Source organism: Strix aluco, chromosome 2 (genome assembly GCF_031877795.1).
Source record: "Strix aluco isolate bStrAlu1 chromosome 2, bStrAlu1.hap1, whole genome shotgun sequence".
Taxonomy (NCBI): domain Eukaryota; kingdom Metazoa; phylum Chordata; class Aves; order Strigiformes; family Strigidae; genus Strix; species Strix aluco.
This window is the reverse complement of record NC_133932.1, coordinates 6,430,910-6,448,080: the sequence shown is the minus strand read 5'-3', so window position 1 is coordinate 6,448,080 and position 17,171 is coordinate 6,430,910. Positions and strand designations below refer to the sequence as shown.

The 17,171-nt window shown below is 51.0% G+C and overlaps 1 protein-coding gene across 5 annotated transcripts in view; it reads right to left on the bottom strand.

Moving 5' to 3' along the window:
• Nucleotides 1–2,644: 2,644 nt before the first annotated feature.
• The window catches only part of SIDT1 (SID1 transmembrane family member 1), a 47,809-nt gene continuing 33,282 nt past the window's right edge, over nt 2,645–17,171 (bottom strand). For 2 of the 5 annotated variants that reach the window (XM_074809172.1, XM_074809196.1), the window contains exons 12-26: nt 15,827–15,975; nt 15,082–15,155; nt 14,467–14,533; nt 13,743–13,816; nt 13,052–13,175; nt 11,875–11,992; nt 10,719–10,855; nt 8,887–8,995; nt 8,465–8,479; nt 7,613–7,689; nt 6,434–6,480; nt 5,497–5,602; nt 5,102–5,212; nt 4,217–4,330; nt 2,645–3,923 (exon numbers count right to left, since the gene is read on the bottom strand). In XM_074809172.1, coding sequence (XP_074665273.1) covers nt 3,861–3,923; nt 4,217–4,330; nt 5,102–5,212; nt 5,497–5,602; nt 6,434–6,480; nt 7,613–7,689; nt 8,465–8,479; nt 8,887–8,995; nt 10,719–10,855; nt 11,875–11,992; nt 13,052–13,175; nt 13,743–13,816; nt 14,467–14,533; nt 15,082–15,155; nt 15,827–15,975 — 1,385 coding nt within the window. In that variant the 3' untranslated portion in view covers nt 2,645–3,860. Of the gene's footprint in view, nt 3,924–4,216; nt 4,331–5,101; nt 5,213–5,496; nt 5,603–6,433; nt 6,481–7,612; nt 7,746–8,464; nt 8,480–8,886; nt 8,996–10,718; nt 10,856–11,874; nt 11,993–13,051; nt 13,176–13,742; nt 13,817–14,466; nt 14,534–15,081; nt 15,156–15,826; nt 15,976–17,171 lie in introns of those variants that run through there. The other 3 variants (XM_074809180.1, XM_074809188.1, XR_012621152.1) reach the window with 3 other exon arrangements.

The following is a 17,171-nucleotide window of genomic DNA, read 5'->3' as shown; positions in this document are numbered from 1 at the left end:
CACCCTCCTTTCAGGGAGTTGTAGAGGGCCATGAGGTCTCCCCTCAGCCTCCTCTTCTCCAGACTAAACCCCCCCAGTTCCCTCAGCCACTCCCCATCAGACCTGTGCTCCAGACCCTGCACCAGCTCCGTTGCCCTTCTCTGGACATGCTTGAGTAATTCAATGTCCTTTTTGTAGCGAAGGGCCCAAAACTGAACACAATCATCGAGGGGCGGCCTCACCAGTGCCGAGTACAGGAGTAAGATCCCTTCCCTGTCCCTGCTGGCCACGCTATTGCTGATACAAGCCAGGATGCCATTGGCCTTCTTGGCCACCTGGGCACACTGCTGGCTCCTGTTCAGCCGGCTGTCAATCAACCCCCCCAGGTCCCTCTCTGACTGGCAGCTCTCCAGCCACTCCTCCCCAAGCCTGTAGCGCTGCTGGGGGTTGTTGTGGCCCAAGTGCAGCACCCGGCATTTGGCCTTATTGAAACTCCTCCAGTTGGCCTCAGCCCATCGCTCCAGCCTGTCCAGGTCTCTCTGCAGAGCCTCCCTACCCTCGAGCAGATCAACACTCCCACCCAACTTGGTGTCATCTGCAAACTTACTGAGGGTGCACTCGATCCCCTCGTCTAGATCATCAATAAAGATGTTAAACAGGAGTGGCCCCAAAACCGAGCCCTGGGGGACACCACTCGTGACCGGCCACCGACTGGATTTAACTCCATTCACCACAACTCTTTGGGCCCGGCCATCCAGACAGTTTTTTACCCAGCAAAGCGTGTGCCCATCCAAGCCACAAGCAGCCAGTTTCACCAGGAGAATGCTGTGGGAAACGGTGCCAAAGGCCTTACTAAAGTCAAGGTAGACAACATCCACAGCCTTTCCCTCAAACCCCACATGCCCCCAGCACCCAGGGATTTATCCTGCCCACCGCAGCACTGTTGTCCAGCAGGCCCCTCCACACACAAAGCCTTGTAACCCACCCTGCAGGCACACACACGGCTCGACCTGAACTTTTCCAGGCACTTGTTAGACCAAGAAACTGTTCTTGCAAGGCCTGTGGTGAGGACTCCACCAGGAAATTTTCTCACCTCCTTCTGCTGCTACCTCCCCTGGTCCTGGCCCCGAAGCACCTCACTTGCTCCCCAGCTCACCGCAGCAGCAAATGATGTGACTGTCACACAAGCACCTCATCTCCCAACAGATCTACCGCTGCAGCTCTTCACGCAGCTTCCAGGTGGCACCATGCAGCTGGGCCTCAGATCTCTGCTCCTGCTGCTGGGCTGGAACTAGAGAGGCAGAGAAAAGGGAGGGAATGGATGGTGCTGGCAGCAGGGCTATCACTGCGTGTTACCGCCTGCGCTCCAAGTAGGGCTCTGAAAAGAGCACATCCTGCACACCCCAGATATTATCACAACAAATTTTGGTTTCACTAATCAGAACTGGAAGTGCAGCGCTTGGGCTCCTACAGCAGCCCTTGTGTTTGCAGGGAGGGGAACAGGGCAGCACAGAGCATATGTCGCAAAAAAGCTGTCAGGTCAAACATTCGTACACCTCTGAGTACAGAAACCCAGATGGCTCCATCTGCTCAGCACGTTTATAACCACGCTGGGCAAGACAGAGCACCACGGCCTCACCAGGAGTCCCTGATGGGGGGCGGCTCAGTCTTGCTGCACTCAGCAGTAAGGATTTGGGGCTTTTTTTGCGCCTCAGACTTCCTGGCAGTCTTTCCTTATGGGAAGAAAAAGGAAGCTACAGGCAAGCCCATGTAGCTAATATTGGATTCTGCCATTTTAGACACATCAAGAACATATGGCAAGACTGCAGGGTGGCTGAATGGAAAACATGGACTATCCTCAACTTGATACTCCTCTGCTGGTGCTACTCAGAAAAAAGCAAGTGTCATCTCCTTCCCTGCCACCCATGCTGACACTGTTAAGAGAAGCTCGTGCTTTGCCACAAGCCAGAGAAACCTACCTCTATTTCAAACATGAAACATTCACAACTCCATCTGCGTGGCAAACCTGCAAGTCAAGCCCAAAGCACTGTAATACAACACAGCACACAGGGACCACCACCACCTTCTGCATGTGCTGGCAACTGAAATGCAGCTACATCACCGAAGCTGTGCAGCTCTGCTCAGGAAGATAACAGCCTTGTGTCATTCCTCCTCCAGCCCTCTCCTCACTCTGCCAAAGGGGCTACAGGGACAAACAAGAGCATCTGTTCTTTACTTTATTTAGCCTCACAAAGGCAATTTGGTTAAGAAAACAAGCAGGTCATCTGCACCTATGCTTAGGAAACTGTTTGCAAGGGTCCTAAGGATGACAGCAGCTGTGTGACACCACTGGGCACCCCTCTGCCCCAAGTGTTCTCTGCTGCTCCTGAGAGCTGGAGCAAAAAGAATTCAGATCAACCTGCAGGGCAGGGAACCAGAAACATTCATTTTATTGACCGTCTCGACAAACTCCAACTTAGAAAAAAAAATAAAAACCAGCTAGTGCAAAACCTTTCTAGGAGATACAGACTTCTTCGCATGGAAAATTACCATAGTCTTCTGCTTTGGTAAGCATAAGTGGAATGGAGCCTTTGCATCACTGTGTGCATGCACGTACACCAAAGGAAAAGTGTTCAGACAATGACAAGAATAAGGACAGCAGGCCTCAAAGAATACTTTTTAATTCAAAATTAGCAAAAGAGGTCACATTTTAGATGCAAGGCCTGAAATAATTCACACCTTATTCTTGTTTTTTAAATTACTAAGAATTCAGGAAGAATGCAGAAGCCATTAAAAAAACCACCTTATTTCAGATGCAGAGAAGTTGGAGAGGAAAGAAGTTTGGTCCAGATCTTTAGCTAAAGAGCTCGACCCCAGCTGCCCCAAAACCTCCTCTGCACTCCAAGCCCGTAAGGGAACCTGCTTTGCCAAGTTTGCCCAAGTCAAGCTTGTGGGAGGAGAAAGTCTGAGGCTGCCGGACAGTCTCCCTGTTCCACCTTGCCCCTCAGCAAGGCCCCACCGCAGGAGCCGAGGAGCTGCCCACCGTGCAAGTCTGCAGCTTCACCACACTGTCTCTCTTAGGGTGGCTTGAGGACAGCACTTCTGGTGCTGTGAAGGAGACCATTACACTGACAAGTGCCTGCGTAGGGGCTGCCAGAGAGAAGTGAGGCTGTTCAGTATGAGTGGGAGAGGCTGCAAGAGCAAGGCAGGAGGTTCTGTCTCTGGCAGAGCGCTCTGGCAGCTCTACTCTGCCATCTCCCTCCAACGCCGCAGTCTCTTGTTACCGTGGCTCCTCACCAGCTACAGGAGGACCTCTCCAACAAAAAAAAAAAGAAAACAGTCCCCCACTGCCACCTCAGCTTGGAGTCCTTTGGTCCCTTGGTGACTGCAGGACAGGAACCAGACACTCTCCCCGTGCTGCCAGAGGGACTCTCTGAGGGCAGCAGCCTGCAGGATACAGGCACCCGCTGCCAGTGCAGGAGGAGCTGCATTGTGCGTGTCAAGCCCGCTCACCGGAGAGGAAGTGGAGCACATCAGCAGGGAGGAAGGGAAGCAAAGGTCCCAAACACCCCTTATGCTTTCTCCCTCTTCACTGGCTCCAGCACCCGCTGCACCTACAAGCCAGAGGGCTGTACATCGGCCTCAGCCGCTGGGTCATGCCTGCCCCAAAGGATGCAGTGGGAAAGGAGCAAATGTCGTCTTCCCTCCTGGTCCCGCCCTCAGTTACCACAGCACCACTTCGTGCTTGCTGTGGGATCTGGCTCCCCTGCTCCCACGGGGTTGTCGGCCACGGAAGCAGGCTCATTTCCCACAGATGCCGGTGGCCCGGTGTCTTTGGCTGAGCGGTTTGGGACGCCCCCGCGCCCCCATCCCCTGGGGACTCAGAACACTGGGATCTTGTCCCTGCGCACCGTGTCCAGGTCATCATCCAGGGTCAGCAGGACCTGAGGAGGAAAGCACGAGGCAGCTTCAGGTCTCACTGGCCAGCCCATGGCTGGGGAGAACGACCAGCTCCCGATGGTGCAGGGAGCCACAAGCCAAAGGAAAAAGCCTGATCCCACTGACAAGGAGCATCCCACTGTGAAGGATGGCTGGAAGCAGAGCCAAGCAGAGGAGTTGGGGCACTTCTGTGGGGTCCTGGGGCAGCCACAGCTCCATGCAGATAAAGAGGGACAAGGAGGAAGAGGAGAGGGTGAGGCCATATAGCAGAGTAGGAGACTCGGCAAGACTCACTCACCAGAAAGGAGAAGAACAAGGCAGCTGCAGAGAGGAAGTGCCAGACGTCGTGGTCATCGAAGAAGCCCAGCAGGATGCACGGCCGGTTTTTCTCCCGGGACTCTGCTGGAGTCTCCTAGGGGAGAGGGCAGGGGGTCAGGACCCAATATCCACTCACACAGGGCCCTTGCTGGCCTTGTTGGACGCTCTGGAGATTGCCCTCTCTTAACCCTCCACACAAGAGCCAGGAAAAGGCGCTGTGCTGGCCAGACTTGTGGTGAGAGAGCAGGGCAGGAACACAGTGTCATACTTAGGCTTAGGGATGGATCTGGGGCCACAACCTGCAGCTGGGGGGAGGGAACCTCCTGGTCTCCACAGCACACAGCACAAGCTGCACAGTCTCCACCAGACCACCCTGCCACAAGCCCCTCACTTCCACGGAGATGGACACAGTATCTTGTTAGAAGGTATCCAGTCAGGATTTAAGAGCTTCCCAAGGCCATGGAGAGCCCCGACAACCCCAGGCAGGTTATTTCCCATTGGCCATCTGCTTGAGGGAGAAGCCTTCCATCCAGCACTGGTCAGGATTTCCCCAGTTTTGCTTTCAGATCCCCAGCTTTTGCTTTCAGATCCCCAGCTCCTCCTCTGTCCCCTGGTGAGAACTAGCCACCTCTGGATGACCTGGGTGATAAATAGCCTCTCTACAGCTACATGCATACAGTCATTTTTGGCTCAGCACAGCTTCCCAGGCTCCCTTCCCAGCCTGCTGAAGGAGTTAAACTCTTTCAGTTCTCCATGAGCAGCCCAAGACTCTTCCCTGGAGTGTTTTTTGTGTAAAACAAACAACAGGAAAGGAAGATGACGAGAGGGGGACATGGACAGAAAGACAGTGAAAGGGGAACTTTACCTCCCAGCTGCTGAGGGTCTGGAAGAAGAAGTAGAGGGCAGCTGCCCACACCACTGCCGTGGCCACGATGCAGAAGAGAGGGATGGGCAGGAGCTTCTCAGAGCTGCGGAGCTGTAGACAGGGAAATAGCTTCACAACGTGCCCTGAGTCCTTCCCAGGGGCTGGAGCCGTGCGTAGGGCTGACACACCAGCCTGGACCATCTGCATCAGCGAAAGGCTGCCCACCCCAGGGAGACACAGTCCAGACACTATGCGGCATCCCTCCCCAACACCAACACCTTGTCCCGCCCTGAGCCCCACAAAGGTCCCTCCACATCCATCTGCAGCCAAAAGAGACCCATCCTGTCCCATTTGGAGACACACACCCCAGGGACAGTTATAGCTGCCTCCTTTACCTTCATGATGATGTAGAAAGCCAGGTACAGCAAGAGGTTACAGATAAAGATCCCCAGTATGTAGGATGCAAAGTCTCTGGGCCGATATACCAGTCCAAAGATAGCACTAAGGGAGGGGGAGGAAGGGACATTAGACAGCCTTTTTCACTGGGGACGGGGTACATCCCCAAATGACTGCCACCCGCTGCTCCCCCCAGACCACAGGGCCCAGCAGCCCTGCCACAGCCTTCCAATTCCCTGGAGGACATGCATGGTTTGCCTCTGCTCCCTGCTGAGAAGCAAAACAGAGCAAACTCAGCCACGGTCAGCTGCTGAGAGCAACCAGAGACCCCAGAGGAGAGGCAAGGGCCCTGGGTTGCTTCCAACCCACAGCCAAACGCATCTCACTCGAGAGGAGCCGGCACCATATCTGTATGTTCAGCAGAAGTTATGTCCCCAAGAAACAGCTTTAGTGAAAAGCAAGAGCTTGGGGCAATGACTTGAGGTCTCATCCAAGAGCTGATCCCTCCATCCACGCAGTTACTGCAGAGACAGGCTCCACGACTGTGACTAACGAGCATCTATCAAGTCTCCCGCACCTTGGCTGCACCAGAGAGCTCCCAGCTACACGAGAAGCACGTGTACAGCACAACACATCACCGTGGTACCAGGCCAAGCCCTACGCAAGCTCGCTCAGGAATGAGCCATGAGACAGCACCAGCTGAGACGCTTTGGGGTGCCTGACGTAGCTCTGTAGTGCTGCACGGCATCCTACGGATCTACCACCAGCGCTCAGCTGATCCAGGTCCTCGCCAAAATGCATCGGAAAGGCCCCAGCACAGGATTATTGCACAGAGACTGCTGCATTTCCCCATCGCTTCAGGCCACTTGTGTGTCAGTACTGAATCTCGCTGCCCGCGTGCGCAAGTACACAAGACACCGACACCCCACTACTTACAAGGACCAGTTGACCAGGTTTCCAACAATGAGCAGCACCATCCTGTCCTGAGGAGGAGACACTGATGGTCATATAAAAACAGAAGGAAATGCAAGAAGAGGCCTCTGCCTCAGAAATTCAGGATACCACTAGGTGAGGATTTGGAGTCTGGTTCCTGCAAACACACATGCTCTGAAGTTTGCTCTGGGGGAGCTTTTGACAGATGGAAACTGCTCTGGCCCTCACAAATTTGAGGAAAATGTTGCAAGGAGGAGACAAAACATCTAAAAAAGGACAAGCCCAACAACACTTAAGGATCAACCTCAGAAGGTTCTGCAAATCCTTTGATGGTTTCCACTGCTTTTCTAGTTAGATTCCTTCCCTCTCACCATTTTACAGAAAAATTATGGCACAGAGCAAGGATGTGCTTGAAAGAGCAGCAGGGGCAGCTTTGGATAGCATCCTGCACATACTCACAGAGCCCTTTTTCACCCATCTCACCATTAGGTGGGGAAGCACTGTAACTACAGCAGGCAGAAGGGTTACATCTGTGGGGCATGTGCATTTATGCTTACAGATGTAGCTGTTTCAGGCTGGCCAGGCTTACTTTATGCCTGAGTGCACTGAGTTTGCTTGCAAAACTCAGCCTGACATTTATTCAGAGATGGGAGAATAAATAAGTAAAAAATATAAAGGATGCTCATGGATAAAAATTTCATTTGGCTTCAAGCTCTAATTAGCGCTCTGTGCCAGGAAGTAATCAATCAGTGGGACACAAGGAAACAGCTACTTTTTCATATTTTTTTGCTGTCTGCCCTGAGGTGCTGTAGAAATAGCAATAGCTGTTGCTTAAGCCACAGAGCCAAAGTAGTCGCTGCCTTCCCCAGAGAGGCTGCGCTCCACAGAGCCTCATACCCAGTCCTTTGAATGGATGGATGCCCCCAGAGAGCAAGAGAAAAGGCAAATCCTATCATGCTTGTATCACCTTTGCTCTGATGTTTTATTCATCAAGCCTGAGATCAGGGGAGGCCTAAAGGCAGAGGGTAAACCGCTCCAGTGGAAGCCTGCACTTACCCCAAACATTTTGGAGGAGGGCAAAGAAGGGAAGCAGGGAGCATCACTTTTTCAAATAGTCACACTCTGCACATTGCCTAGAAAGTGAGCAATTGCTGAGAGGTGCCGAGATGAGAAATCACCTACCATGTACATTGGTCGACTGCACTGCTGGATACAGTCTGTATACAGCACCATTGCTGCCCGTCGAAATATCCCCAAGTCTGTCAAAGAAGAGGATAAAAAGCCAGAACAACCAGCAGAGCGAGCTCCAAAATGCCTACAGAGGAAAGACACGGACACCCACCGGCTGACAACAGAGGACCCAGCCTGTGGATGGGTGAAGGTGTCACTCATTTCCTGCCCTTTGGGAACTGTGCTGAGAAGGGCAGCCGTCACAGCGTGTGGATGGCATTTGGTCAGAACAACAGGTTCAAACAGAAATAATTAAGATTAAAAAAATCCTCTCAACGCTAGCACTGCCCAGAAGTCCAACAGGCCCTCTCTGTACATGTGAACAGGCTGGCTTTGCAACTGCATCTCTGGAAGAGAGATGTGTGTGCAGGAAAGGGGAAAAGAACCTTCCATGGAACAAGCTGCCAGAGTGGGGAAACAGCAGAAACAGATCCCACAGGCCTTAGAGGGTCACAGAAGGGCGGAGTGCACTCAAGACACTCCTCCTGCCAAAATCATAGCAGAAGCTTCACTGGAGAGCCATCAGTAGCAGTGGGGATGGACCGACATGCATGCACACACAAGATTCAGCCACAAATGCAGAGCTTGAAAAGGCTCCTGCCCCAAGATGTGAGCTCTCCTGGGCTATATCCTGCCAAGGAACGGGACTGGCAGTGCTGCCGGCAAACTGACTTCACTTCTCAAGAGCTGTCCCCAGGTGGCCCACGAGCCTGCCTCCCCACACACATCCATGCATCCTCGGTGGCTACATCGCTGCTCAATCAGTTCAACAGAGGAAAAAAAATGAGAGCTGCTGACAGTTACCTGAGTCAGGGCCATCTGAGGCAGACAGAAGCAGAAGAGGAAGGAGAAATATGTTTGTAAGCAGAGCACAAGAGCTGGGTTCCCCACCAGACCCTCTCCCCCTTCACCCCGTGACAGGGTTTTACGTTGCTCACTGCTCTGAGCACAGAGCTGTAGCTGCAGGGCAGGCTGCCTCAGAGCCCAGCTCTTCTGCCACCACAGAGCAGACAGGTCCTGCTGCCTCCCGTGGGTCTGGGAAGCAGCAGCACGAGGACTTCAGAGGCCAGGAAGGGCATCGGATGGGTGAGAGGAGAGGATAACCCAGAACACAAGCACAGGCCATGGGACTGTGCTCGCAGATGCGCCACGTAGGTGACTCACGCAGGTGAGGACAGAAAACACCTGCACCCCCGAGAGCGAGGTGGTTCAGTCACAGCACTCACCGATCTTGAAGCGGCCCATGTAGTAGATCTGGGTGCTGAGAGCCAGCGAGGCCAAAACATGGATCATTGAGAAAATGACCCAAAACCACATGTCATTTTTCCCAAACACCTGCAAAAAAACCAGAAGACTGAGCTCTGTTATCAGGAGGCCAATCCTTCTCTCTCCTATGTCACCACGGGGCATTAGACAACCTCAATGAACACGGGAGAGAAACCCCCAAATCTTCCAACCCGAAAACAGATCTTTAAATCCAAACAAAGTCCAGAGAAGCAAGAGGACCTCAGCACCTCTGGAAGATGAGACCATTCTTTCTGAACGTCCCTTCAGACAAGGATGACAGCTTGGAAGGACTGCAGCTGGCCCAGGCAGCAGAAATCCAAGGATTCCCAGGCTGGGCAAGCTCTCCCCGATGAGGTGGGCAGCAGCTCTCCAGCCAGGAGCTGGGTTTTTACAAAGGCAATCAGGAAACCAACTGTTACTTTAAGAAGTACATCATAGTACACCAAAAAGGACAAAGCTGCTCTGCAGGCACTTGCACCTGTTTTACACTTTCACTTTAAGAGAAGTGACCTACAAAGGCGGGATAATGTTGTATTAAAACTTTATTTTTTCAATTATACATTAAGGAGTCCAGAAACTCTGGTCTGCCATCAGGCTGTGACCACACACTCCCCTCCCCTGGGGCACAGCACATGCCTGAACGGGGCGGGGGGAAGAGGCAAACAGAAAAGCCACCTCTGCATGAATAGAGCAAGGGAGACATATAAACTCTACTCTACAGTTTCAAATCATCCCCCAAGAAAAAAAATACAGCATCCCATAATAAAACCCCAGTGTTTTGAACCTGGGTATGCAGATCTACCACAGCTATCGAGAGATCCTTGGGAAGTCCCAAGTTCACCATCTATTCCTGCATGCCTTATCCCAGTCTCCTACCTAGAGACCATCGCAGAATCAATTGTTATTCTGCATTATGTCAGGTAGCGAGGGGCTGACAGCCTGCTGGGACTCAGTGCCTAGTTCAGAGCAAGAATTCACAGAATGATCTAGGTTGGAAAAGACCTTGAAGATCAATCATCTAGTCCAACCATTAACCTCACACTGACCGTTCTCAACTCCACCAGATCCCTCAGCGCTGGGTCAACCCGACTCTTCAACCCCTCCAGGGATGGGGACTCCCCCCCTGCCCTGGGCAGCCCATTCCAACGCCCAACAACCCCTTCTGCAAAGAAATCCTTCCTAAGAGCCAGTCTGACCCTGCCCTGGCGCAGCTTGAGGCCATTCCCTCTTGTCCTGGTGCTTGTTCCTTGGTTCAAGAGACTCATCCCCCCACTCTGCACCCTCCTTTCAGGGAGTTGTAGAGGACGATGAGGTCTCCCCTCAGCCTCCTCTTCTCCAGATTAAACCCCCCCAGTTCCCCCAGCCGCTCCCCATCAGACCTGTGCTCCAGACCCTGCACCAGCTTCGTTGCCCTTCTCTGGACACGCTCGAGTCATTCAATGGCCTTTTTTTTAGTGAGGGGCCATCCCACAGGACACCAGCTGCACACTTAGTCATGGACACCTGGATGCATGAATTTCTCCTCATAAGGGCACGTGGGAAAAGGCCGAGAAGGAGCCCACCTAGCAAAAACTGCTCTGCTCTTCCCCTCCCTGCAAGCTTAGGGGAAGGGAGGAGGAAGACCCAAGAGTACTGGGAATTCAAATACTCACAGCTGCTTAACACACTCTTATCCTACCCCGCTGCTCTCCCATCATTTGCCCACTTAAGCTATGTTCCCAGCCACACCACCTCCTTCCCAGAGGAGCAGGTAGGTAAGAGGGAGCCATACCACTCCAAGGACAGCCAGACAGATCACCACAGCAAACGAGGCATAGGCAGAGTAGGCGCTGGCATTGATGTCCGGGTGGCGGGTCTGGTAGAGCTTGAGCATGCACAGCCCTGCGATCATGTACATGAAGGAGGTGTCTGTGGAGGGAGCACAACAGAACCAGTGAAAACAGGTACTGCCAGTAGGCTGAGAAAGCTGTTCTGAGTGCGTGTAAAGAAGTGCAGCAGCAGGGCCAAACCCAAGGCTGGTAGGCACGGATCCCTGATGCTGTGCTACACTGTACAACGCTTTGTGCTTTGCCATCTTGCAGCACATCTACCGTGCTCTGGGGCAACAAAAATCAAAGGGGCTCAGAAAATAAGTGCAGCAGAGAAAAAGGCAGGGAATCAGAATGGTTGAGGTTAGAAGGGACCTCTGGAGATTGTCTGGTCCAACACCCCTGCTCAAGCAGCATCAGCTATGAGAGAGTTGCCCAGGACCATGCCCAGTCAGGCTTTGAATATCTCCACAGAAGGAGACTCCAGAACCTCTCTGGCCAACCTGTTCAGTCTTTGACCACCCTCAAAGTAAAAAAAAAAAACAAAAACAAACACAAAAAAAATCAAATAAAACACCCAAAATGTTTTCCTGTGTTCAGATGAAGTTTCATCCCTTTCCTGTGTTTTAATTTGTGGCCATTGCCTCTTGTTCTTTCACTGGGCACCACACTAAAAAGAACCTGGCTCCCTCATCTTCATCCCTTCTCATCAGGGATTCACACACACAGAGAAGATCCTGCCTGAGTCTTCTCTTCCCCAGGAAGGTGAAGGAGCCCACAGAGGAAAGAGTTTCCACTGCGATGGCAGTCATAGGCTTCCTAGGCTTGAGTACTCTGCCACTCAGGCTGTGCACTTACTATCTTCAAATACTGAGCTACAAAAGCAAAGGGAGATCCCCAGCAGTGCACTACTATAGTCCTGAGGTCTGGAGAGGAGGATGAAATGCATTAGAGTCCCCAGCATCCAAAGCCTCACCGCTTCCTGACTGAGTCCTGGAACAGGCAGACTCTAGAGAGGTTTGCAAGGGTAGAGGAATGGGAAATGCCAGCAACTCAGCAGGAGTCAGAGCTTGGCAAACCCTAACCCCAGCTCAAAAGGAGAAAGGAAACTCAGCTTACCAAACTGGAAATTGGAGTAATTAGGGCAGACATGATAACAGGCACTGAGCACCCCTTCCATCATCAGAGCGATGCCCATAGCATAGAAGAGACCAAAATGCTTTGGGATCCCATAGTCCTGGAAGAGAGCACAGCTGTATAGTAAGTACCCTCACTGATAAGCAAGCTTCCACTCCTCACCACTTCGTTCCTTCCAACCCCTATGCATGTTCTTCAGTCGCCAGTGCAGCACAGTGCGCTGTGTGCAACCACGGGCTCTGCATTTAGCCACACTGTATAGCCAGGTGATTCCACGGGCAGCAAACCCAAGCTAATCACACAGAAAATTCTGGTCTGAAGACCTCAGTGTCTTGGTACTGATATCTTGAGACTAAATATCTCTGTCCTGTGCCTTGTGCCATGCTACATCCTGCCCAAAATTCAGAGAGCACTGGGGACCCAGAATAGCAGTCTTGTTCTTGTGGTCAGCAGGGGGTTAAAAGCACCTGAGGAGCAGAGCCCATCAGCCCAGGTGAGAAAGCATCTCCATCACAGTCTGGCTGAGATCTCATCTGAAAACCATAAGCAGCCGACCCTTAAAACCGTTAAGGCCTTTCCTTGCTACCGAGCCAGTGAAAACAGAGCAGTTTGTCTCCAGAAACGACCAGCACCACTGCCCACAGGGCTGCAGATTCCTCTGTCCTCTCCCAGAAGATACTAAAGAGAGTGCAGAAGCTCTGGCTGCAAGCAGCTCTGCTTCAGAGCTAGAGGCAGCCAAATTCCTCTGGGTTATCATAGGCAAATCTATTCCCTCTTGCTAACAAGAGTGCCAAGAGGGAACTCTTGACCTCACTATAAACAAAAGCATCTTGGGACACTCCTACTGTTCCAGTTCCTCCACAGTGAGTGCTGGAGGAAAAGCCACAGCCACAGGAGTCTTTCTCTCTACTCATCTCCTTGTCTTTGCAAGCCCAACTTGGATCACTGTAGCAGTATGGACATACTGTAAGCAGCAAAGTACTGGGGTGTGCAAGAACTTGAGTGTCTCACCTAGACCCCTTTTCAGGGGAGGAAAACCAAGGAGGATTCAATCCTCCAGCAATGAAGGCAAATGGAAACCCACTGTGTATCACTCTCGTTTTCAAGTTCTCCCAGTCTTTCCTCCCTCCACTCAGCTCCACGCAACCATGCTTCCTACCAGGGTATAGACATCTTTCATCTCCATGGCCCGACGGTGGAGAATGTCCCTGCGCAACACAATGAGGAGGAAGAGAAAGCCCAGCAGCATGTGGCCCACGTTGCTGAGGATGTTGTTGAAGGCACTGAAAGGAAAAAGAAGGTTTAAGACAAAGGCAGCACAGCAGCAGGAAGCTGCCCCCTGGGCCATGATTAGCTGAATCCATTTCACTCCCTGCCCCTTCTCCATCCTCCATCTCAGTAGGTGCCAAACACCTGCCAGTTTTGCACCCTGGATGACAATTTTAGGTGGAGTAGTTCCCCTGCCCCAGTGGATTTAACACGTCCTTTGCGAGATGTCCAACTCTGGGCTTTATTTGCCCATTAGTTCAGAGAAGTGCTGCACTGAAAGGACTGTTCTGCACTTCTCTGCAGAGCTGCTGCTCCTTGGATACAAGTGAAAAATGTCCAAAAGAGCACGGGAACACCTCATTGCTGTGCTGTAGGTTTGCTAGGGGAACCCAGGTGCCATATGTTCCTGAGTGCACGTGCCTCACTGCAACAGAAAGCCACTGCTGAGCAAAACAGCTGAGCAAAAAGCTCAGAGTCCTACCCTCTCAGTGGTCTTAAAGTTACTGTGAGCCTAGCAAGGATAAAATCCTGACACTCAGGAAGCACAAGATAATAATGTAATGATCATGGGGCTCACTCACCTCAGCACCCCAAGGGGATGAGCACACAGAAAGTTGTAGTAGCAGATGTCCTGATTGCCCGTCACATTCACTACCTGCACAGAGAGGAGGTGGGAGACCTGATATTAGCAAATCCTCTGTGTTCTGGGGGGTTTGCTTCGTGCAAACACTGCATGTACACAAGGTGTACCAGGACACAGCCTATCTCTCACACTGGCACTGGGGAGTACTGACATCTGCAAGGGAAGCTTTTAGTGGGGGACAAGATATTGCCACAGGCCACAAACCTGACAACAGTCTTCAGAGGAAACATATTGTGCTCTCAACCTTACCACTAATAGATCTGCTTGCAGATGTCTGAATAACTGCAAGGGTGGGGAGAAGGGAAGAGAAATCACTCATATCACAGCAAACCCTACTTGCTTTCAGTTGCCTTTTAGAGAAAACAGCAGATTCCTCCTGCCTCTAAAATGAAACAGGCCCCAAATGAGACATCAGATGAGCAGGAAAACAGCTGCACTCCCATTTCCCCAGCAAAAATATCAGAACTGCAAGCTCGGCGAGCCAAGCCAGCAGCAACACTCAACACACAGTGCAGGGAGAGCAGCTAAGGTAAACTGCTCCTCAGACAGAGCAGGATTCCTGGGTGATCACTACAACCGTCATCCTCACACCATGTCACCAGAGAGCAAGTTTAAAGGCAAGGAGACCCAAGCTTGGGGGACAGCCACAGAGCTGAACGCACCGTCTGGTAAGTGATGACAAGCTGGATGACTGGCAGGGCATAAAACACTGCAATGGTGATGATGTTCCTGCAGAGAGAAGACAGTAGGAGTAGTTACACACACCAAAACAATTGGTGCACACCCAGGACAGAGCTCCAGAGTGCTTGTGGAGCATACACCCCAGTGCCAAGGGGCACAGACCCCGCTCTCCCAGCCAGAGCTTTATACCTCTGGTTATGATCTCCTGAAGCAGAAGAGCAAACGTGCTAATGCGAACAGGAAGCAAATGTCAAGGGCACAAGAAGAGCCAGGATGTGGACCACAAGCTCGTGTGTTTGAGTGCCAATTTCTCCCTTTCCCCAGTATGTTCCAGCACACCAGTTGTTACCACACTTTAAAGCAATTATGCAAACCAGAATCCATTGCAAGAATCAAGCGCTGGTCCACAAATATCCTTATTTGAGGTACGTGGAATCTGCAGTTACTGGCTGGAACAGGGTCAGAATGTGTAACAGAATGGCTCAAAAAATATCCTCAGGTCTAAAGTGTAGTTCAGAAGAAGGGCTCATGGACAGACTGCACAACCAGAGAATGGGTCCAGAGCTTGGGCCTTACCAGTGTTGTCTTCTCCTTACCAGAAATAGATTTTGTATTTTTTGCTGACAATCCTTCGGTCCTTCCTGGACAAGTCTGATAGATAGAGGAACACCTAAAACATTAGTAGGTGGGGAAAGAGGGAAGAAAACAGAAAAGAACTAATGAAGACAACAGAAGCCAGTAGGTCTTGACGTATTTGGACAATATGCAGTTTGGTGTTACTTGGACATTTTTTTTTTTTTTTGGTTTTTGTTTTGTTTGGTTTTTTTTTTAAACACAGCAAGCTCATTGTGTCCTTTGAATCTATGGGGAATGAGCTCTGTAAAACCTTCTGACCTCCAGGAATGGCTCTGACCACATGGAGCAGCGTGGGGTGACAGAAGGAGGCAGTCAGAGTTGTTAGCTTAAAACCCCTCTGTACATTCACTGTAGTCACACTACTCATACCAGATAACTACCTACTATTGTACATTATTTTCTCCCTATGCTGTCGCACCTCCTTGGACTGTCTGAGACACTCTGGGCTTCCTCCTTCTTTATCAATAGCCCCCAACACGTTCCGATTTTCCATATTAAATCACTCATTTCAACAGCACAATTAGCACAGCAGGAAAGCTTCCTAGACTCTGAAAAAACACTAAGAAGCACATTCAACTTTATTAGATTAAATCCACCTAAAAGGGAAATGGAAACTTAAAAATCCTGGCATGTGACTAGCGCTGGTTCTGGCCCAGATGTATCCATGGCCCAGCATCACAGCCAGAGTTGCAACACCAGCTGTACCTTAGTGCGGATGACATTCTTATCACTTTCAATTTCTGGCATAGTGTCGAAGTCACTCTCTTCCTCCACAGAGCTGTCTGTGTCAGAACCAGCTGGCAGCCCGCACCCCGGGGAGGACAACTGCCGTCCACCGCTGGAGCTTGACTCGTCTGGAGCAGAGCAGGGAGAAGGAAACAGGCAGAGTAAAGGCTAAATCCATCTATGCACAGCAAGAAGAAAGCTGTCCCAGATACCAGCCGCAATCTGCTGGGACACATTGATATGGCCATTTCAGGGAACAAGTTTTTCCATGATCACAAACCTTCCTAAAAGTCTCAGATTATCAGCTAAGAGCACTTTCAAGGACCATCTTCCCCCCTCTGCAGCATTTCAGTTTTTTCCTCTGCTTTTATTCTATTACTTTTCATCTCTATCATTTTCTACTCTTTACTAGCCTGGGCTCTGAAATCTGGAAGTCTGAGACAAGACAGAAAGTTCTAGTGAAAGCAGCAGACTGTTCAGGGGTCAGAAACAGGCTGACCTAGTTTATCTCCAGATTTTATATAAGCTTTATATATAAGCTTTTCTAAAAATACTGTAGAACAAAAGACAAAGAGGAAGGAAAGTCAATTTTTCAAAGCAGTCAGAACATCAGCTTTGCTCCCATTGCATCCACAGCATCAGTCACCTGCAGGTCAGCAGGACCTCCCTGCACTTCCCACAGACTGGCCAAGCTTCCAGCCAGCCCATTCTCCATACTGGCATGAGCAGAACACAAGTTTCTTCCTCGTTTCCCAAATGTTTTTAAAGCATTTCCTTGGGAATTGGGAAAGGGTGGTAGGTTGATGATGAAGCCCTCAACTCTATTCAAGGACTTAAATCCTCCTGAATTTTTCCCAAACCTCATGAAATACAAGTTCTGTGTTTGTCAGGTGTTTAGAGATATCACATCTGCAGTGTCCAACAACTGGGTAATATCTGGAGTATCAGGGCTGTCTTTACACCACAGCGAGCAAATGCACCCTGAGAAGGGACCAAAAATTACACAAAGCTGCTCTCCTCTCTCATTTGAGCAGCTGCCTCACACTGCCCTGGACCTGCACCACCTCACCGTGCAACCTGGGTCTCCAAGCTGTCAAATTCAAGGATTATGTCCAAAAGTCCGCAGCACTGAGCTATTCAATACCTATTCCTCCACAGGAAGGAAAAACTGTTGTAAGGAGACTAAGAAATACTCTGGCAAAGGAAGGCATTTCCTATCATCTCAGATTAGCAGGACCCTTGGGAGGTTTTTCCTCTCCTCTGCTGCCAGGGCATGGTTCACCTGTTGACAGCATGACATTATTTCTCCCCGGTGAAACCTCTG